Source organism: Dermochelys coriacea, chromosome 14, assembly GCF_009764565.3.
Source record: "Dermochelys coriacea isolate rDerCor1 chromosome 14, rDerCor1.pri.v4, whole genome shotgun sequence".
NCBI lineage: Eukaryota > Metazoa > Chordata > Testudines > Dermochelyidae > Dermochelys > Dermochelys coriacea.
In genome coordinates, this window is record NC_050081.1 from 8,050,865 (window position 1) to 8,073,384 (window position 22,520).

The window sequence follows — 22,520 nt, forward strand, 5'->3', positions numbered from 1 at the left end:
CTGATAGCTATATGTAAGTTTCCCAGGCTCTGTAGCCTCTGAGGATATGTCTACACTGCAGCTGGAAACCTGTGGCTGGCCTGTGCCAGCTGACTCGGGCTCATGGGGCTGGGCTAAGGGGCTGTTTAATTGCAGTGTAGGTGTTCAGGCTCAGGCTGGAGCCCAGGCAAGTTAGGAGGGTCCCAGAACGGGGGCTGCTGCCAATGTCTCCATGGCAGTTAAACATCCTCTTAGCCCGCATCAATGGGAGTTAGGTACCTAGGGTCTTTTGAAACTACCACTAAGTACCTATCTCCAATTTTAGGCCCCTGAATCCATTTAAAAATCTGCCCCTAAGTGGCTTGCCTAACATCACACAAGCTGTGGCAGAATCAAGGAACCAAATCCACATCTCCTTAGTCCCCATTCAGTAGTGTGAGCACAAGGCCAGCCTTCCTTCTTACAAGTGTTTACCATACTTTGCAGATGTGTCTGTACTTACGCCTTCCAATAGCCTTGGGAGGTAGGCACAGCAAGTATCGGTATCTTAAAGCAATTCCTACAGGCAGATCTCTGGTAATGTAAAAGCAGAAGTAGATTGCTTGTCAAACAGGAAGATTTGAACTCAAAATAGTCGTGCTGCCAGGTTTGGGTCAGTTAGTGATGAGTGGTGTGGCTGAGAGCCTCGGGGAACTTCTTTTAAGTTGTAAAACTGCAGAGCCTCTGGTTTTCATTCTTGTTATTCACCTGAGATATGATGACCTCTTCAGCATGCCTTCCTGACAGCGGCAGGGATCTCTCTCAATTGCATTCAATAACGATGTAGGAAGAATTACACTTTGCTTAAAAGGACCAAATGATCTGTAGTTTAACTCCATTGACTCTAGTAGAATTATACCAAGAACAGATTTGGACCAATGCTTTACCATACTAATGCTCAGCAGCTGGGCTAAAAAACCCATTTCAAAGGCAGATTAAACAAGTTTGAATGGTGGAATGTGTTTTTGCTTTCCATTCACAAGCATTATTTCAGCTACAGTTTGGAATGCTGCTTTGGTAAAGTGTTACAGAGGAATGCCTTTAAATATTTATACAGCATCAATGTGTAGCCATGCTTGTATGATTTTAATGACATGTTTTTTTAATAAATTAACTACCAAGTAGCCTTTTTCTGTATTGGTTGATATTATGTACTCTATTTATGCTAGCCTCGTGGAGGGGAGGGCGGGGGGGTTGTGCTGTGGAACAATGACGACGTCAAAGCGAGGCCCAAGGGCATTGTAGAAATCTAATTCTTGGAACATCAGTCTTGTTGCCATGGAGGAAATGTTCTCAATAGTGTGTACTGTGCTTCTTTTCAGGCCAAAGGGATTAAAGGCCCCGTTCTGTTGATATGGCATGTCAGTTCACCAGGGGTGTTAGAACTGAAGCTGTTCATATAGATAATTGTGGTTCACATTATCAGGGGGGAGAAATGCTGAAATACAAGCTGAGCAAAGAGGTGATGTCACAAAAGTAATGTGTAATCGATAGCAAGCGGTCTGACTTCTGAAGTTTTCTGTTTGAAATCACAGTTACATCAGGAACTGTGTGTATTATACGGGATATTGCATTTCATCTTCTCTGCCCATTCCTCACTTATTACTTTAGATGCAAACTACAGTTTACACTAATCACACAGGGCCAAAGCCTGGGGGCTTTACTGTTTGCTCAGTCTTTACTCCAGCATTGATTCAGGAGTTTGCCTAAGTCTGAAATAAGTAAAGATGCTGGCTCAAGCTTCTTCAATGGGAGCATTGCTTGAGTAAGGACAGCATTTTGGCCCATTTGTAATCACATTGGGATGTATCTGTGTTACTGATGCTGTGGTTTCTGAGATGGCTGCCCAGGGTGTGCTTTGGTTCTGACTTCCACTGTACAACAAAGAGCTTATGGGTTGACTACTGGAGACTGGCTAGCCCAGAGGCTGGAGCTGTGTCTAATTTCCCTTACGAAACATGAAAGATAGTAAAGCAGAAACAGTCTCCATAGTCCAGAGTACTATAAAGAACTGGCAAGTTTGGTAAGGGTGTTATTCCCATTGACAAGAAGGGTCTTCAGGAAGGTCCAGCATGGGCAGATCATTTTGTAAAGGCCCAGGTGTGCTCCCACTGAACTCAACAGCAAAATTCCCCCCCTCTGTACAGTACTGTAAAGTGAAGGCCTGTTGGTGAGGAGGTTGTCCTTGTCCTAATAGGTTGAATCCAACCCTTTCCTCTATGCTTTTGCCTCCCACCTCCCTGCTAACATCTTTAGGGCCTGATTCTGTAACTCCTTATGCAAGCAAAATCCCCACTGAAGTTGATGAGTGTTTTGTGTATGGGAGAAGTAGGGCAATAAGCAAAGCACTTACTGAAATATGCTACTGAGTTGAGTTGAGTTCAGTATGTTCAAGAAAAGGAGAAATTCAGGCTGGTTCCCTCCCTAGGATGGAATGTATCTTCCTCCCTAAATACTCCCATACCATCCTTATTAGGAATGTCTTTTTTTCTCTCTTTGGTTGATAAGGTACTTAGGAAAGGCACACATTTTGCCCTGGGAATGCACCAAATGATCCATTTTTTTAAAAGTACTTTCAACTGCCCTTTCTACCAGTTACTCTGTTCCACCACTGGTTTAGTTAGCTGCTATTTTTTTTAAATGTACTACTCAGTAGACATTGTTTGCGCCAAACAAAAGCCATCTGGGCTTGGCATCACTAACATTTCTCACAGCAAAAGAAAACACAGAGTGAAAAATTGTCAACTGAATTAAAGAGAAGCATTCTCCCCTATGAGAGAGGATGGGGGCGGGAAAGGTACATCTTAGCTTTACTCGTTTTGCTTTTATTGGGGCTCTTCTTATATTGTGAAAGTGATTTTTATCAATGCTTGTGAGCAGGAAATATTGTTAATTTGCTCTCTTTTGGAGACAGGCACTCAATACGTATCTGAAGTATACACTTGACAGTATGTTTCTTTTCATGTGCTGTCATCAGTTCATTTAATTCAGCAGATGCTCCATTTAGCAGTTTAAATGGAGCCTTGCTTACTAAAAACTATTTTCAAAAATAACGTTTGGAAACAAACATTTTCAGTCTCTCATAGGAACGTTTAGAGCAGCTCTGCTACTCTCCTGTGTGGCTGCATGCAGACATTGACTAGCTAGTTTGCATTTGAAGAGTTGGATGCAGTGAACAAAGCTCAGGTTTTCTTCTGCAGCTCTAAAGCCAGTCACTTAAATGCCCTCTGGCAAATTCAACCCAGTAAATTGGAAGTAACTGGAGCTGCACCAAAGGTAAATTTACTGTACAATACTGATGTGCTAGGACTTCTATTTCCCTATTATAAAATATGGCAGTATATACAGACTCAGGGACCAATGGCCTTTCCGTTATAAATGCCTATTTCCAGAACAGAGTGGCCTCAATTTAGATGTTTAGATTCAAATTCCTACGGCCCAAAATCCTTAGTCTGAGCACCTCGGAATTGGTTCAACCCATTATGGAGCAATGGTCCATCTTTGATATTTGGATCCAGGTCCTAACTTCACCAAAGTGCAGAGAGGTAGCAGACCTGGGAGTTTGGTCCAGATGAATCTCTGATTTTCATGGTTAGTAAATCCCAAAGGCTTGAAAAATGCCTCTAATGAAAAGAGAAACCATACTAGAACTATGTTAGCAACACACATGTTTGTAGTTAATACTATTTTGCTCCCATTCAGGTAGGGCCTGTTTTTAACTAAGATTGTATAATGAATTTTAGCACAAAATCAAAGGATCAGTCCCACCCATCAACATGGAAAAAACCTCAATCGTTGGTCCATTGAGATGCTGCCATCCCCTAGAAACCGTTGATCTGCATCTTTCATGTTTGTGATCCATCGCCACAAAAATGGTTCAGATTGACTCCCAGTGACCGGATTTATGAAGACCTAGATGTGTCATGTGTCATAAGGAGAACACGATGGGTTTGTCATGATCAGCTCTTGTACACTTTGCCTTTTATTCATTTTCTTTTCCTTGCTTTAAATATTATGCAAATGTCCAGGAAACCAGACATTCATTTGATATTAGAGCATTGAACTGAGCCCACAAAAGCATGGAAATGCATGATTAAGAACGTCTTTTCAACCTTCGCTTCACTGTGCTTTGGAATATCAGTATCCTATTGTTACATTATTGGCTCTGGGCCACATTCTTATCTCAATTACCTCCATTTAATTCAGATTTCAGTAGAGTCATTTTGGATCCACACTAGTTGACCCTGACCCTATAATCTGCAAACTCCCGAGTTTGCTGTAGATCCTCCTCAATAAAGTTTGCATAAAGTTACTGACTTGTGCATTTGCAGGATCAGAGACTATATATGTACTCAAGTATCTGGGGGTAGCCATGTTAGTCTGTATCCACAAAAACAACAAGGAGTCTGGTGGAACCTTAAAGACTAACAGATTTATTTGGGCACAAGCTTTTGTGGGTAAAACACCACTTCTTCAGTATATATATATATACTGTAATTCACACTTCAGCTCTTGACACATTGGTTCATCGCACTTTCTTGGAAGTCAGTGGCAAAATTGTCATTGGAAACAGGGTCAATGGGAGCAAGATCAGACTACTATGTCAAACTTTTAGTCCTACTGATCATGAATCCTGTGAATAGATGTACTGGTCATGTACTTTAGTATAAGCACAATACAAATGGTTTCAGGAACACAGTTCCTCTGATCCCTGGGTTTCACCATATGTAAACATTGCACTCTAAAACACACTTTTCAAATGCAACAACTTATGAGTTAAAGGGACCCAATTGTTTTCTCAAATAGGCATAATTCACAAGCCCATAGTAAGTTGAGAGAGTCAGGGCTATATTCAGATCTGTTACCCTGGTGTAAATCCAGAGTAACTGCTTTGAAGTCCATGGAGTTACTTTGAATTACACCCGGCATAACTGAGAGCAGAGTTTGCCTCTCAAGATTTCCTTATATACACAGATATAAACAGATAACAACTAACTCTGATTTGTCAGGAACATGAAATAAAAGAAAAATAAAACTAATTTAAAACCCAAGCGGTGGCTGTGAAATAAATTCATATATTTATCATTTCAGAAGTTCCCATCACTCCTGTCCCTTGTTCCACAAAATATAAAATATGAGATTTAAAAAAAGATTATTTTGACTCCTCTAAGAATCGAACACAATTTACACAAACAAGACAATACAGATGAAAAAGCATTTCCTTTAACACATTTGCTCACAATGTCTCCTATTTAAGCATGCAAGTCAGACGGACTTTTAGATTTCCAAAGCCACAGTTCATGTTGGCAAATAAATTAATTCTACATCTAAGAATTGCTTTCAAAAATCTCTCAAGGAAGGATGTTTTCTGTTTTAGCCTTGGTTTAAGAAATTCTATGCATTTCAATATCTGGTGCAAGATTTACTCTGGTCCATTTTAAGGGCCAGATCCTGCAAACACTTACTTATGCAAGTATTTCCATCAACTATAGAAGTGGGGCTATTTGTGTGAATAAACGGTTCACAGGATCAGGGCCTGATTTTGCATTAACAGATGTAAATGAACTTATCAAATCCAAGTTTGATATTAAACACAGCAAACCTTATATATTTTGAGGCTTTCAAATCTAACTTCAAGCAGAATTTTAACACCCATGCAATATTTCTAGTCTTTATGGACTGACTCAGAAATAGCAATATGAATCAGACTCAGAACATATTTACATAAGACTAGACTGTGACTTGGCCTACATGCCCATGCAAGCAAATAAGGACTTGTCTTACACTCCTGCTCCAACTACCCAGACCTTAGGTCTGGGTATGTAGATGTAAGCAGGCATGTATGCACACTTACTCCCCTCCCCTGGAGCAGGTGTGCAGGGAATGGTCTGAGCTACAAATCCACGCATCCCACTCACTGGCCAAGTTTAGCCGAGCCAGAGTAAGGAAGGCCATAATTTGCTGCTGATGTAAGCCATTACTATCCCCTGGGAGCAAGGGAAGAATTGTGATTCAAAGGTGTGTCTGAGTCACAATGCCTCTAGAGCCTTCTCCTGGAATGGCGCACCTTAGACACCATGTCTCGTTCAGGACTGTGCCTCAAGTTACAGTCTAGCCCATTACATTATATGCAGGCTCCTCAGTCACTCTGTAGGAACATGTTTATTACATTTTTCAGAGCAAAAGAAGAATTGTCTGCAATATTTCCAACCCTAGCCCCAGGTCTGCAGGGGCCAGTTTACAGCTCCTTAAATTATGTAATCTCAATTTTTAAAAAAAATAAGTTTCTAGCCTTCATACTGTATGGTTAAAGCTTTAAAAGTGACCCCAGAGTTCAAAAACCAGAAGACAAATAAAAAGACCAATCATTATATTGTTTTAATAGCTCATTTTTAAGACAATCTCACAAAATTTGGAGGGATCTGGCTCTTGATATCTGAATGCTTGGAGTTGGCAATACTAAAACAGTCATGACTTTAGAGAAGAAACTACAAATTACTATATAATTGGATGTATTAGAAAGATATGGGGACAAACGCAGAAAACTTGGCTTAAGGAGCCGTAAGTTACAGCTGTGCCAGCAATGCCCCTGCATCCTGGAGGAAAACTCACCCTGGGTGGGATTTTGAAAAGCACTTAAGTGACTTAGGCCTTGGCTACACAGGGAGATTGACCAGCAAAACTATAGCCTGATGATACACTTCTATAGCTATATTGGTATAAACTATGCTATTAGAAGGTCACTTTTATTTTGGAATAGTGTGTCCACCTTGGAAGTTTCAGAGTAGCAGCCGTGTTAGTCTGTATCTGCAAAAAGAAAAGGAGGACTTGTGGCACCTTAGAGACTAACAAATTTATTTGAGCATAAGCTTTTGTGAGCTACAGCTCACTTCATCGAATGCATTCAATGGAAAATACAGTGGGGAGATTTATATATCTAGAGAACATGAAACAATGGGTGTTACCATATACACTGTAAGGCGAATGATCAGGTAAGGTGAGCTATTACCAGCAGGAGAGCGGGGGGGGGGGAGGACAGGGGAACCTTTTGTAGTGATAATCAAGGTGGGACATTTCCAGCAGTTGACAAGAACATCTGAGGAACAGCCAGGGGAATAAACATGGGGAAATAGTTTTACTTTGTGTAATGACCCATCCACTCCCAGTCTTTATTCAAGCCCAAGTTAATTGTATCCAGTTTGCAAATTAATTCCAATTCAGCAGTCTCTCGTTGGAGTCTGGTTTTGAAGTTGTTTTGTTGAAGAATTGCCACTTTTAGGTCTGTAATCGAGTGACCAAAGAGATTGAAGTATTCTCCGACTGGTTTTTGAATGTTATAATTCTTGACATCTGATTTGTGTCCATTTATTCTTTTATGTAGAGATTGCCCGGTTTGGCCAATATACATGGCAGAGGGGCATTGCTGACACATGATGGCATATATCAGATTGGTAGATGCGCAGGTGAACGAGACTCTGATAGTGTGGCTGATGTGATTAGGCCCTATGATGTTGTTCCCTGAATAGATATGTGGACAGAGTTGGCAACGGGCTTTGTTGCAAGGATAGGTTCCTAGGTTAGTGGTTCTGTTGTGTGGTGTGTGGTTGCTGGTGAGTATTTGCTTCAGGTTGGGGGGCTGTCTGTAAGCAAAGACTGGCCTGTCTCCCAAGGTCTGTGAGAGTGATGTGTCGTCCTTCAGGATAGGTTGTAGATCCTTGATGATGCGTTGGAGAGGTTTTAGTTGGGGGCTGAAGGTGGTGGCTAGTGGCATTCTGTTATTTTCTTTGTTGGGCCTGTCCTGTAGTAGGTGACTTCTGGGTACTCTTCTGGCTCTGTCAATCTGTTTCTTCACTTCAGCAGGTAGATATTGTAGTTGTAAGAACTCTGTCAAGCCATGACCACCACCATCATTCCTTCCTCAGTGAGATTGAGGCATTTCAGAGTGGAAGTGATTCTGAACTAAAAAAACAGATGTAAGGACGTGAACTCAGACCTCTTATCAATAAAATATTTATGCACCTGTGCTTTAGTGCAGTGCAGATTTGCATTCCATGCTTTGCATTCTTGGGAGTGAATAACATTGATTAAGTCATTTCCGATTCATTAACCAATTTTCCTAGGGCTACTTCTGCAAATATAACCAGACAGTTATATTCAGTTGTGTTTATTAGCTGGTGTAACGGAGAACTTACAGCTTCTGTAAACTGAAGAGCAGCCTGCCAAAGTGTGTTGTTCTGAATCTCAGCAGAAATGAAAACACATCTAATGAATAATTAAAGCTAAAAGAGCAAACACTGCCTTGTGCTTTCTCTCATTTTTATGTCTAGCTTTCCTTAGACAATAGAACATTTAAGATCCAGGACTCAGATGAGTTCTCCTCTGTTCCTGCTCATTAAAACTGATCTTGTTTGTGATTTGTCTACATTTTGATTATTGCTGTTTCACTTGTTAGTTTTAAAATTTTTAGTCAATTGGGGATTAAATGTTTCAATTGCAAGCTTTTAATTATCATTAGCCAGCCACTGTATACATACACATATACCCTTTTTGATTCGTGTCACTATATCAGCATATCTATGCCAAACAGTGACTGTTAAGAAACAGTGGAGAGGTGTATGCACACACACACATAGGTGAAAAGGGATTCAGACTCAAGGAAAACAAAGACCACTTCCCATAAAAAGACCTAGGGTAGCCATCTGATCCTCCATCTCCCAAAGCCCTGCCAAGTTGTCAAGCTCTCTCCTCTCCTGCAGCCCATCCTCCCAAACATCTCCTCATTTTTCTGAGCTCTCTCCTCAGCTTCCTCCCTACTTTCTTCCACAGCTCCCTTCCTCCCCACAGCCACCTCCTCCTTCCTTTCTCCCCATGAGGTCTTATCTCTTCCTCCTTAATCACACCTCTCTTTAGTTTCTTCCTCCCCTTCCTCCTTCTCCTTTACTTGCCCATTCCTCCTCCCGAGCTGTATCTTTGCAGCCCTCATTCTCCTGCATTTTCTCCACAGCTTCACAAGAAGCGCCCCTCACCCAGCCCCTCTGGCAATTTTACCCACAGCCACTCCCTGCTGCCTGGCTTTATCGCTGCTCATAGATCTCTATGGTGATGAGCACCATGGTAGGTAGCCGGGCCCTTGTTTTCAGTCCATCTCTGAGTGCCAACAGGTGGTACCCCATCTCTTCCCCACCACCTGCACTTAGACAAGTAATATGGAGAGGAGACATCTGACTTCGTTATGGAGCTGGCTTGTACCAGTTATTTCAAGCCCTGTATATACTACTAATAATAATTAACTATCATTAAATCAACAATAACCCCGTGATGCAATAGGGCAGCAGTTCTCAAACTGTGGGTTGGGACTCCAAAGTGGGTTGAGACCCCATTTTAATGGGGTCACCAGGGCTGGCGTTAGACTTGCTGAGGCCTGGGATGATGCTGGAGCCCGAGCCCTACTACCCGGGGCCAAAGCCCGAGCCCCACCGCCAAGGGCTGAAGGCTTCAGCCCTGGGTGGCAGCTGTGATGCTACACCCCATATTCTTCATAGAGATATGCCTCTGATATGAATATGGCATACCTAAGATATGTTTTATGCAAGACGGGGAATGAGAGGTATCATTGGAAAGGTTATGATTTACTGAATGTAATTATCCAATTTGTATGTGTAACACTGACAGACCCCAGTATCGAACCGGGGACCTCTAGAATTTAGTGCATGAGCTTCTACAACATGAGCTAAGAGCCAACTGGCTGTTAGCTAAGGCTGTAGAGCGGACTCATTTTATCTCTCTCTCTAAGTGGTCTTGGTGCCACCATATGGGACAGAACACCACACCCAAGAGGTGTGTGGGTTACATATGCATGTATCACCCAATCAGAGATATTCCAGATTATGTATTCCTTATGCCACCCGATTTTAAACTGAACTTCGCAACCCTTGATAATCTGTATGTTATTCCCTGATAACCAGAAACTTCTATGCTTAAACTCTGTACCGTTCACTTTTTTTTAACATCCTCTTAATAAAAATTTTATTTCTGTATCTGAAGTTAGGAATGTTGACTATGTAACAATTACAACTGTGTTTTCATCTGGGGAACGCCCACCACACAGTATGCAATCAGACTGGAATGGGCCATTAGGGAAAACAATAGGACTTTGAAGATACTAATCTCCCTCCTTCCTGAGACCTTTCCTGGGATGCTGCTTTGACAGTGCAGGGTCATGTGAGCATGTCACCTAGTACTGAACACCATCTTGGACTGCTGGTACTTTTCCACTAGGAGGGTTGGGGGTCAAACTGGGAAACAAAGGCTTCCCGCCATATGCAAATCCTATTTAAGGCTGGGGAGTGAGTTAATCTAGGTTCTTCTCCACTGCCTCTCAACCCAAGAAGGAAGACTGCTGAGAACACCTGAAGAAACAAAGGAACTAAGCGGCAGGGGGAGGGGTGTGTGGGAGGGGGTGAGCCCAGGCAAGAAAGGTCTAGCCTGGGAAAGGATTACCTAGAGATATAAGCAACAAGCAGTACAATTTACCTTCAAGAAACTCTGCATAAAACAAGATTTAGGGTGAGAATTTGCTACTATTAACCAGTTAATTTAGTGCAATAAGCTTAGTTTGTGTGTTTTGTTTTATTTGCTCAGTAATCTGCTTTGATCTGTTGCTATCCCTTATAATCACTTAAAATCTACCTTTTGTAGTTAATAAACTTGTTTTTTGTTCATTCTAAAACCAGTTTGTGTAACTCATAATGCGGGGGGGGGGGCAAAAAGATGTGCATATCTTCCTCCACACTGAGGGCGGGGGTGGATTTCATGAGCTTGCGCTGTATAGATCTCTATGCAGCAAAGAAAATATAATTTTGGGTTTGCATCCCAAAGGAGGTGTGCACTTGAGTGCTGAGCAATCCCTGAGCTGAGTCTTCCCACACAGAGCTGATCTCAGTGTCTATTTTACACATCGGTAGGGACACACCCAGCTGCAGAATGTGTGTGCTGGAGAGGGCTTGAGGGCCTGGCACAGCAGGACAGGGTTAGGGAGCCCAAGCTGGTGGAACGGATGGGCTCAATATATCAGGTGGCACCCTGGAGTGGGGAGCTACCCATCACAGCGGGGCTCAGGTTTGACCTTAGACTTTGCTCCCTCCGCCTGGGGCGGTGGGGCTCAGACTTTGGTTTTGCCCCCCCACACACACACACCTGGGGTTGTGGGGCTCAGGTGGGCTCCAGCTTCAGTGACAGAGGATGTGGAAAAAGCTAATGTACTCAATGCTTTTTTTGCCTCTATCTTCACGAACAAGGTCAGCTCCCAGATTACTGCACTGGGCAGCACAGCATGGGGAGGAGGTGACCAGCCCTCTGTGGAGAGAGAAGTGGTTCAGGACTATTTAGAAAAGCTGAACCAGCACAAGCCCATGGGGCCGGATGCGCTGCATCCAAGAATGCTAAAGGAGTTGGCGGATGTGATTGCAGAGCCATTGGCCATTATCTTTGAAAACTCATGGTGATCAGGGGAAGTTCCGGACGACTGGAAAAAGGCTAATGTAGTGTCCATCTTTAAAAAAGGGAAGAAGGAGGATCCTGGGAACTACAGGCCAGTCAGCTTCACCTTAGTCCCTGGAAAAATCATGGAGCAGGTCCTCTAGGAATCAATTCTGAAGTACTTAGAGGAGAGGAAAGTGATCAGGAACAGTCAGCATGGATTCACCAAGGGCAAGTCATGCTTGACTAATCTAATTGCTTTCTATGATGAGATAACTGGCTCTGTGGATGAGGGGCAAGCAGTGGACGTGTTGTTCCTTGACTTTAGAAAAGCTGTTGACATCGTCTCCCACAGTATTCTTGCCAGCAAGTTAAAGAAGTATGGGCTGGATGAATGGACTATAAGGTGGATAGAAAGTTGGCTAGATTGTCGGGTAGTGATCAATGGCTCCATGTCTAGTTGGCAGCCGGTATCAAGTGGAATGCCCCAAGGGTTGGTCCTGGGGCCAGTTTTGTTCAATATCTTCATAAAGGATCTGGAGGATGGCGTGGATTGCACCCTCAGCAAGTTTGCAGATGACACTAAACTGGGAGGAGAAGTAGATACACTGGAGGGTAGGGATAGGATACAAAGGGACCTAGACAAATTAGAGGATTGGGCCAAAAGAAATCTGATGAGGTTCAACAAGGACAAGTGCAGAGTCCTGCACTTAGGACGGAAGAATCCCATGCACCGCTACAGACTAGGGACCGAAAGGCTCAGCAGCAGTTCTGCAGAAAAGGACCCAGGAGTTACAGTGGACGAGAAGCTGGATATGAGTCAACAGTGTGCCCTTGTTGCCAAGAAGGCCAATGGCATTTTGGGATGTATAAGTAGGGGCATTGCCAGCAGATCGAGGGACGTGATCATTCCCCTCTATTCGACATTGGTGAGGCCTCATCTGGAGTACTGTGTCCAGTTTTGGGCCCCACACTACAAGAAGGATGTGAAAAAATTGAAAAGAGTCCAGCGGAGGGCAACAAAAATGATTAGGGGACTGGAACACATGACTTATGAGGAGAGGCTGAGGGAACTGGGATTGTTTAGTCTGTGGAAAAGAAGAATGAGGGGTTATTTGATAACTGCTTTCAGCTACCTGAAAGGGGGTTCCAAAGAGGATGGATCTAGACTGTTCTCAGTAGTAGCAGATGACAGAGCAAGGAGTAATGGTCTCAAGTTGCAGTGGGGGAGGTTTAGGTTGATATTAGGAAAAACTTTTTCCACTAGGAGGGTGGTGAAACACTGGAATGCATTACCTAGGTAGATGGTGGAATCTCCTTCCTTAGAAGTTTTTAAGGTCAGGCTTGACAAAGCCCTGGCTGGGATGATTTAGTTGGGGATTGGTCCTGCTTTGAGCAGGGGGTTGGACTAGATGACCTCCTGAGGTCCCTTCCAACCCTGATATTCTATGATTCAGTGCCCCCTCCTGGGGTCATGTAGTAATTTTTGTTGTCAGAAGGGGGTCACACTGCAATGAAGTTTGAGAACCCCTGCAATAGGGTCATGACTTTGCATATCCTTCAGACCTGCTTTCTTTATATTTTCTTCCCAGGTTGCATTTAATTTTCAGGAGCATTTTTGATCCCTTTATTTTTCACTCCAGTCTTTCTAACTGCATCCCAATTATGTTTAAAAGGTTAGGCATCATCTTTGGGTGTCCAACTGTATAATACAGTTTCCTCAGGGGGATTGCATGGTCTATCTCAGTGGCCTACCCTTTGTGCTAATGCAGCTCTGTGGTGGGCTTGAAACCTTTGGCCCGGGTTCTCCAAAACGCAGCCATCATCAAGGTCTGGACCTGAAGCAGCTGGTCGCATCTCCTTCTCCTAACCTTTGGACCCCTTGTAGTCATTTGTCTTGCTTTGGTCCTGCATCACTGATTGCGCATGATCAATCTCTGGAGATTGCTTCTATGTATAACTCTCAACAATTTGGCATAGAAATGAGGAAAACATGTTTGCTCTGAAATGAATAAGGACCCAAATCAAGGTTGCTATATTGTAGAGCAAGATATATTGCAAGAATTCCCTTCAATTAAAATGATTTATGGAGTAATGTTTCCCTATTATTTCTTTAATATCCAATTTTTTAAAAAAAGTGTCAAAGAGACAAAGTTTGGTGATGGATAACCACAGATTGAAGAGACATATGGAAATTTTACATGATGCCAGCAAAGTCAAAATACTCCATGCATTCCTAATCAGTTGATTAATGCACTTGTGCATCACACCTTCCCAAATGTAACACTTTTCCTTTGAAAGTTTTTATGGTATCAATAAAAAGGCTTGTAACCTTATATTGGGGATTGTTGTCTTTGTGGCTATGAGCTGTGATGTCACCAGCCAGTCATTACAATTGTTCCCGTGCAATTACAGGAGTTCCTGAAATCAACTATTTTCTATTGTATACATTTGTATTGTGTTCTGATTCTTACCTGTGCACAACATAAGTACTGTAGCTTATTCATACAAATAGTTCTTACTCCTGCAAACCACTTCACTTTACAAAAAAGACTGATTCCTCTCTTGCCTACTCAAGATTTACACTGTTGTAATTCCATAAACTTCAATTGAGTTATTCCTGCTTTACACCAAGGCAAGTGATAGAAGTGTCAGGCCCTGTGCTTTTAGCCCAGTGCCACAGGAAGTCTGACGCTGTCCTTTCAGATGTCATGAAGAAAAGCTTTGATGTACAGTGTCCTGTGCCCTGGGAGTTGAGCAGATTGGATCCAAGAAGGATGTGTTTAACAGAAGGAAAGGAGTCAAATGATAGAGGGTAATTTAGAACAATTTCCCTTTAAAGTGTCAAAGCAATGCTTTCCTTTGCCGTAATTTCTGTACTATCTGTCAAGGTAAAGATGTTCTTTGCTATTGTAGCAGACTGAATAATCAGGTCTATGCTAGGAAATAAGTACTATGATGACATGTACATTTCTGATTCATCATGAGATCTCACAAGTGGTAGCATTAATGTGAGCTACTCTTTCGACTTTCCAGTAACCATATCATTAATGCATGTCACCAACATGTACTGTGGAAATGTATCCCACCAGCCTTTGTTGGCTTTTATGGAAAAAGTGCTAGGTGAGTATGAAAGTCAGAGAGCAACCTAGGATGCTGGTCTGTGAAGGAGTCAAAGGGTGTTGACTGCTCCCAGTCCAAATCCTGCTGGCTCACTGGAAGTGAACATTTCCTTGCATAACAGCCTCCCTTCAAGAAAAAGTTAGGTTGGTGATGTAATGTAACAAGCCACATGAACAGTGAAGAAAGTCTAGGTGCCCAGGAAGAATTGGAGATGGGTCTAAGCCACGACATTTAGATCTGGACTCTTGGTTTTTTGTTTGGTCTGTTATATGCCAGATACACACTTGAGAAGCTGATCTAATCATCCCTAAAGATTGCCACAGAGTGTTGGTTCTTACCGTTTACAAAGCTAGCTTGTTCAAGTTACAAATCACAACTCTCCTACCAAGGTGGATGAAGGAAATTAGAGATTTTGTAGTTCCAAGAGGCTCTAAAAGAAGGAAGAGCTAATGGGGAGTTGGCAGTATCTTAAGAACGTGTATGGAAAAGTGAGACAACAGAAGATCAAGGGAATCTGGCCTTAACAGTATGCTGAATATATTTACTTCACTTCAGAGAGCAGGACTCATGCCTTGCATGCCCACATTAATGTCAAAGTATAAATTAACGAGGGAATTTGGAAGGACATAAATGTCCGTTCCTTTATCTTTTCTCCTGAGGAATTGACGGACCATGAGGTAGGCTTTAGAATTGTGCTGTGCTCACAAAAGAGTGGCCTCTCAAGTCGTGGTTGATCACCATGTTAATGAGGAAGAATTGATAACAATCTAGAGTATAGGAAACTAGATGGATTAAACCAAACTAACTCGCCCTTAAGGGAAACTCAATCCTAGTAGTGCTAGCAGTGGGGAAAAGCACTGTTTGACAATGTGAAAATAAATATGGGTTGTCACTCTGCGATTATGAATGCTACATCAAACAGGATGACTATCTGATCTCAAAGTTGTAGCAGACAAAACTGACATTTCAGGCCCCTCTAATGATTGACAGACTAGTAGCAGCCTATCCTCTGCCCTGAAAGAGACTTCCTGGTGTATGTTGCCATATGCAGAGGCCAGGAAAGAGAAATGAGAAAGAATTGGCTTTTGTTCTGGATGAAAATGTATCTGATGTCTAGGTGGATACAATCCATTCAATCCTAATATAAATAGAGAGTAACACTGACATCATTAGAGGTATTCTGGATTTATTCCAGTATGAATGAAGTCAGGATGATGTGGGATATTTGATTGAAGATGCTGTCCTCATTGGTGCCTGCAAGCTATTATTTCTAGAGCTACTATGTGGCCCCAGTTAGTATGAAATTTGACATTTACCTGATGAGAAAAAATATTAATATTCAATGCAGAGAGCAACATCTGCACCATATCCCAGGAGACATCAGTGCCTGCAGAAAGGCAGTAGTTCTCCGACATGGCTGGAGAACTTTGCGTAGGATGACGTGAATATTCAATGATGTTTGCTGGAGATCAGCGATGATGATAGATTCCAACCTTGTGAAATTAAAGAACATTTGAAGAGAAAAGGGTGTGGCAGGGACAAGAAGTTCAAGCTTCCCAAACTACTGCTGAGCCTCTTGCTATTTATGGCTGCAAAAGTTGCACACTCAAGACACCAAATAGGTCACTTCAGAAATGTGGCGCTCCAGCCACGCTGCATACTAAGACTATTATGGAAAACTATTAATATAAGTATCATAGCAATGCCTAGTTAGTGCCATTAGCGGGGGGTGGGGGAGTGGAGGAGAATGCTTTAACTATTTAGGTTCCAAGCTAAGAAAGAGGATAGAGCTTATGGAATGATACCAAAGGAGAAAGTGCAAAGGGAAATAAGACTAGACAATGTCGTACAGTGGATGAGGTTAGTGAAAGCAGAAGATCTTAAGAATGGTAAGCAAAACGCATGGCCTTCCCCCATAGACAATGCATGTTAAATAAGGACTCTGGTACTATAACACGGTGAGCTGCCTCATGGGTTGGAAGGTTTAGGGCTAAGCCAACCCTGATTACAGCATGAGCCCCACCTGAGAGGAATCAGGTGATTCCAGTACAAAAGGAGCCAGAAGTTGCAGTGAAGTGAAGAAGTCCAGAAAACTGTAGCTAGGTCCATAGACATTGCTGGGAGCCAGAAGTCTCCTGCAGTGCCTGAATCAGTGGGGGGAGCTCAAGAAGCAGGAGATTGTGAGGAAAACTCTTCAGGAGCGAAGCCTGGAAAATACCCTGTGCAAGCCGGTGAGAGACTGCAAAGGCCCAGCTGGAAAGACTGTGGAAAAGGAAAAACTCCAGGCAGGAGGGGCTGGGAAGCAGAAAGACAGACAGTCCCTCAAGACTGTGCCCAGCTGTTTGGGTGGGTCTGCATCCAGCTGAAATTGGGATGGAAGACTGAGAGTTGATGTTCTATTTTGGATTATCAGGAGAGAGTCACTGAACTGGGGCTGGGGCCTAGAGGCTGTCTGTATGATGCTTTTGCCAGGAACAGATCAGGAATGCAGTCTCAGAAACTTCTGTTAAGTCAGTAAGTAATCTAGCTAGAAATGCGTTAGATTTCCTTTTGTTTAAAGACTGGTAAAATATGCTGTGCTGAATGGAATGTATATTCCTTTTTTGTGTCTTTTTGTAACTTAAGGTTTTTCCTAGAGGGATTCTCTATGTTTTGAATTTGATTATCCTGTAAGGTATTTACCATCCTGATTTTACAGAGGTGATTCTTTTATCTTTTCTTTAATTAAAATTCTTCTTCTAAGAAGAATTCTGATTGATTTTTCATTGTTCTTAAGATCCAAGGGTTTGGGTCTGTATTCACCTGTACAAATTGGTGAGGATTTTTATCAAGCCTTCCCCAGGAAAAGGGGTGTAGGCTTGGGGGGATATTTTGGGGGAAGACATCTCCAAGTGGGCTCTTTCCCTGTTCTTTGTTGAACACACTTGATGGTGGCAGCATACGGTTCAAGGACAAGGCAAAGTTTGTACCTTGGGGAAGTTTTTAACCTAAGCTGGTAAAAATAAGCTTAGGGGGTCTTTCATGCAGGTCCCCACATCTGTCCCCACTCTGTACTCTAGGGTACAGATATTAGACATTGTACTGGAATCCTGTGTCATCTTCTACATTTCACAGCTTTTGTACTTTCTGTAGGCCATTAACACTCGTTGTGGGAGGTGCTGCATGTTTTGTTCAAACTCAGTTTTGGTACAGTCCTTAGTTACTTTATTTTTGTTTTAATTGGTTCAAGCAAAGAGAAGACTCTGCAGCTATGCTAATAAGCAAAGAGATGCTCTTATGCTCACCACATTTTCCTGGCTGACCATTTTTCTACAGCCTCCACGTGAACTGCTTTCAATTTTGCACTGATTTCAAAGTTTAGTCCTATGAAAAAATATTGGTTGCATTTTTTGGGGTCAGTTCTGCCACGAACTTTGTTACTGTAGTCTACTGCGGTTTATGTGGCCAAAAAACAATAACAATTTGGGTGATAACCAATATATCACTGGAGTTCTTGACAGTGAGGTTGAGCCACACAGAGATTTTTGTAAGCTCCCACTGAGCTTACAAAATGTACCTAGCCTGTTGCTGTTACTACCCATCAAATACCAGATGTTAGACAAGAGTCAGAACCCAAACCCTTGATCTGAACTGCAACAAACTTATTGGGAGAGAAGTTTTGGAATCCAGACTTTGATTCAGTTTCAAATGTCACAGCTGCCTATTCCTTCTATAACTTGCCAAAGGGAAACCCCAGATCCCAACACCCGTGAAAGTTGGAACGGGATTTCAAATCTAGATGTATTCTAGAAATGTCTGACTTGTGTAGCTTCATCATGTGTACCTATCTGTTTGTATTCTTTCATGTAAATGTATTGGTGTTGAAATGTTCCAGATGCACGGCCCTGGAAAATGAAAGGCTCTATCCATGGGACAGGAACAGCATGGGCAGCAGCAGTGCAATATTTCCCTATCTTACCCTGTCAATGTGTTTAAACTCCTACATGAAAGGAAGCCCCTCTAAGAATGAGATCTAAGTCCAAGCCTCGATATCCATCCAGTTCTTGGCTTCTCTGCTCACACTCCCAAAAATGGCCTCATATGAAAAATCAGGATTTGTTATGGAGACACCAGTCTTTCTAGAACAAAACTGAGATCACCAGGTGGCTGCACATAAGCTAAAAAACAGCTGACAGATTATAACAACTTGGGCTGCGTTTGACTCCCTTACTGAGCGGCGAACAGCTCCATAACTGATTGTGAATCTCCTGAATTACATAAAAAGAAAAGGAGTACTTGTGGCACCTTAGAGACTAACAAATTTATTTGAGCATAAGCTTTCGTGAGCTACAGCTCACTTCATCGGATGCGAAGTGAGCTGTAGCTCACGAAAGCATATGCTCAAATAAATTTGTTAGTCTCTAAGGTGCCACAAGTACTCCTTTTCTTTTTGCGAATACAGACTAACACGGCTGCTACTCTGAAACCTGAATTACATAGTCCACCATACAGCTGTTGCCATTAAAAAGCCAGCATTTATGAATACTTACCACATCATACTCTCTGTGATACTAGAGTTATTTCCTGTTTGCAACAAGGGGCAATGCTTCATTAACTGTGTCGGGAGTCACAACGTTTGGAAAACGTTGACTTAAAACAAACCATTCCTCTCCTACACATAGCTTTTAAAGAAATGAATGGGAGGAAAAATTATGTCTGAATAGGGAAATTGGCATCTGGACACAACCAAGCATCTCAAAGAAATAACCACCCCAATTTCAGATGCTCAGAGAGTATGTTGTGTTGGCAGAGAGTCACTTTCATTTAATGAACTGCTGTAAAAATAAGCTTTTAAGATGGTTAAAAACTATATTTTGGACAGATTGCCTCATTTAAGAGCCATAAAAGAGCAGCAAACCAGCCTAGAGCGAAAAAGGGCAGTACCACAAAATTGCTTAGCAGATACTAATTCGCAACTGAACTACTGTGATTCATCTTGCAGGCAATTCAGGTGGGTGATTTACACACACAGGATGAGCTACTTAGCTGTTTTTTAGAGCCATTGAAATGAATTATAGAGAACATTCCCGAGCAGTTATCACAAATAAAGTAACCATGCCACTTTATCCTGGGAATTAATTCAATGAACTGTGTAGTAGCAAGACCTGCAGTTGAGAGCCACAGAGCACAGCAGAAATCCCCTGGCTGAGTCATTCTTTTTTAGAAAAAAGAAAAGGAGTACTTGTGGCACAAGTACTCCTTTTCTTTTTGTGAATACAGACTAACATGGCTGCTACTCTGAAACCATTCTTTTCTAGAAAATCCTTATTATGAGTAAAGTAAATCCACAGTCATATCCCAGAATGGGGTGGGCAAACTTTTTGGCCCGAGGGCCACATCGGGGTTGCAAAACTGTACGGAGGGCCGGGTAGGGAAGGCTGTGCCTCCCCAAACTGCCTGGCCCCCACCCCCTATTTGTCCCCTCCCACTTCCCACCCCCATGACTGCCCCCCTCAGAATCCCCAACCCATCCAACCCCCCCTGAACTTTGTCCCCTGACTGCTGCCCAGGACCCTCTGCCCCTTATCCAACCCCCCAGCCCCAGCCCCCTTACCATGCCGCTCAGAGCAGCAATGTCTGGCAGCCACACCGCCCGGCCAGAGCCAGACATGCTGCTGTGCTGCCCTGCAGGAGCACGCAGCCCCGCTGCCCAGAGTGCTGCCCACATGGCAGCATGACTGCGGGGTAGGGGGGACAGCAGGGGAGGGGCCAGGGCCTAGCCTCCCCATCCGGGAGCTCAGGGGCCAGGCAGGATGGTCCCATGGGCCAGATGTGGGCCGCAGTTTGCCAACCTCTGTCCTAGAAGTTGCAGCTGTGCTCCAGCTAAAATGGTATTAACTGATGATTTTCAAATCTTTGTTTGGTCAACACCAAACCCTTCTGTGCAGTAGATAACTCACCTTGGATGAATTTTATTCCCTAGTGTGAGAGCACCGGTTAATGAATAATAGAAACACAAAGACTGATCTGAACCTTTGGGCCTTGCTCCTGCACTTTGTGGATGGATCCCTGGGTCCACATGAAGCTCACTGTGTGACTGGTGTCTAGATTATCTTGTTGGTGTGAGGAAATTGAAGACCAAACACTACAGGAGAATAAATGCCTCACTGGGGGGGGGGGGGGGAAATGGAGCAGAACTAGCAGACGACCATTTATATAGGTCCTTTTTCTGTGTGTTTCAATGTCTTGTTTGATTTGTTCTTGTTTAGGAATCTACAAAGGACATTGCTTCCGAATCAACCATTTCCCTGAGGACAATGACTATGACCATGACAGCTCGGAATACCTTCTCCGTAAGTGTCAAAATAACATGCCTCCTTAACAAGGATAAGCAGTAGGGAGCTTGTTGGGGTAGCTAGATACAAACCTTCCTTAACTCAGAACCCAACGTTTCTTCATCCATAGAGATTGCGCCACACTGGCAGTCTGGATCCAAAGAACCCCAGACTTTGGAGATGTTTGAAATCTGAGCCTTGATCCAATCCAAATACTGCGAGTGGCCCCAGACCATATAATGGCCCAAACCATAACCCTGGGAAATCTCAGTACTCACATCACATTGATGTTAATAAAAGTAACTTATATTTGGGAGTGGGAGACCAGAGACTTTGGCTTCAAACACACCCCAAATTGCAATGGTGTAGCTTGGGCCAATCTCTATAACAGATGAGTCAAAAATGGGCATGATTGTGAGTTCTCTAAGTCACATCAGTCCAGCTCTATTTTTTCAATATCAAAACCAGGGGATTTGGGACCAGGGGCCCATTTCATCCAAATCTCAAACTCCAGAGGGGTGGCGGGGATATGCGTGGTTATATGTACAGGGAGAGAAAGGTGGGTAAATAGTTCCAGGTTCAGCCCTGCTAATCCGTGTGGAAAAAATTCTCATTTGAAAAGTATACTTTGTGGTCAGGTCACTGCACTCTCACTCCTCCTCCTTCTCTTCCCCTTCCCCCCACCCCCGAGATACTTTTGAGAGAGTAAAGTTGCCTGGTCAGATGCAAGGTCATGGCAGCTCATTATAGGTCTCAGGGTACCAAGGGAGCAGTTCCCTGATCAGTTATCTCAAAGCACGTGGAGTTCAGTATCTGGACATCACTGAGCCTGCAGTAATCCCTGGGAAGTTGCTTGGTAGGAACCACTCCCCTGCCTAAAGCCCAGACTTTTAAAAGGTATTTAGACAACTAATTCCCATTGATATTTCAATACCTTTGAGGCTCTGGGTCTAAGTCCCTTTTGAAAATGGGAGTTAGGGGCTTAAGTCATTTAGGCATTTTGAAAAATGTACCCCCTTATATTTGTGTAAAGTTATTTGCAACTCAGACCTTTGGAAAGTTTAAGCCATTTGGTTGTGAGATCTGGCACTTGCAACGACATTACAGTAATAAGGGCCATATGGATGCCTAGCTAGACAAACAGAAGTGGATATTTTTCCATTATTTAGAATAAGGATCAGACTATCTCTGGCAACTTTGCCACATCCCCAACTCTTATCCAGAATTCCAGTATAATTCACCACATATTTTTCTCAATTTCTTGGCATTAAAAAAAATTGGGCTCACGTTTTAAGTCCTCATCAATGTGCAGTTAAGACAGGGCTGCAGGAAGGGAGGCCCTATTTATGTGTTGAATTGTTCAGGTGAAGGGCATCAAAAAGCCACAGCTTTGATGATCGCATTAAGCTCAGAAGGTTCACAGGATTTTTCAGGATTCAGATGGTGGTTAAACGATGTACAGCCTGCTTCATTGATACCAGTGTACTATAAACAGGCAAAAGACAAACGAGAAGGTTTCACATTGTTAGTAGTATGGGACATTAATCCAAAGCCCACTGAAGTCAACAGACTGACTGATTGATTTCT

The 22,520-nt window shown here is 42.8% G+C and overlaps 1 protein-coding gene across 1 annotated transcript in view; it reads left to right on the plus strand.

Moving 5' to 3' along the window:
* The window catches only part of CACNG4 (calcium voltage-gated channel auxiliary subunit gamma 4), a 55,556-nt gene that overhangs the window by 19,020 nt on the left and 14,016 nt on the right, over positions 1-22,520 (plus strand). The window contains exon 2 of the mRNA XM_038372361.2: positions 20,868-20,951. Coding sequence (XP_038228289.1) covers positions 20,868-20,951 — 84 coding nt within the window. The remainder of the gene's footprint in view (positions 1-20,867; positions 20,952-22,520) is intronic.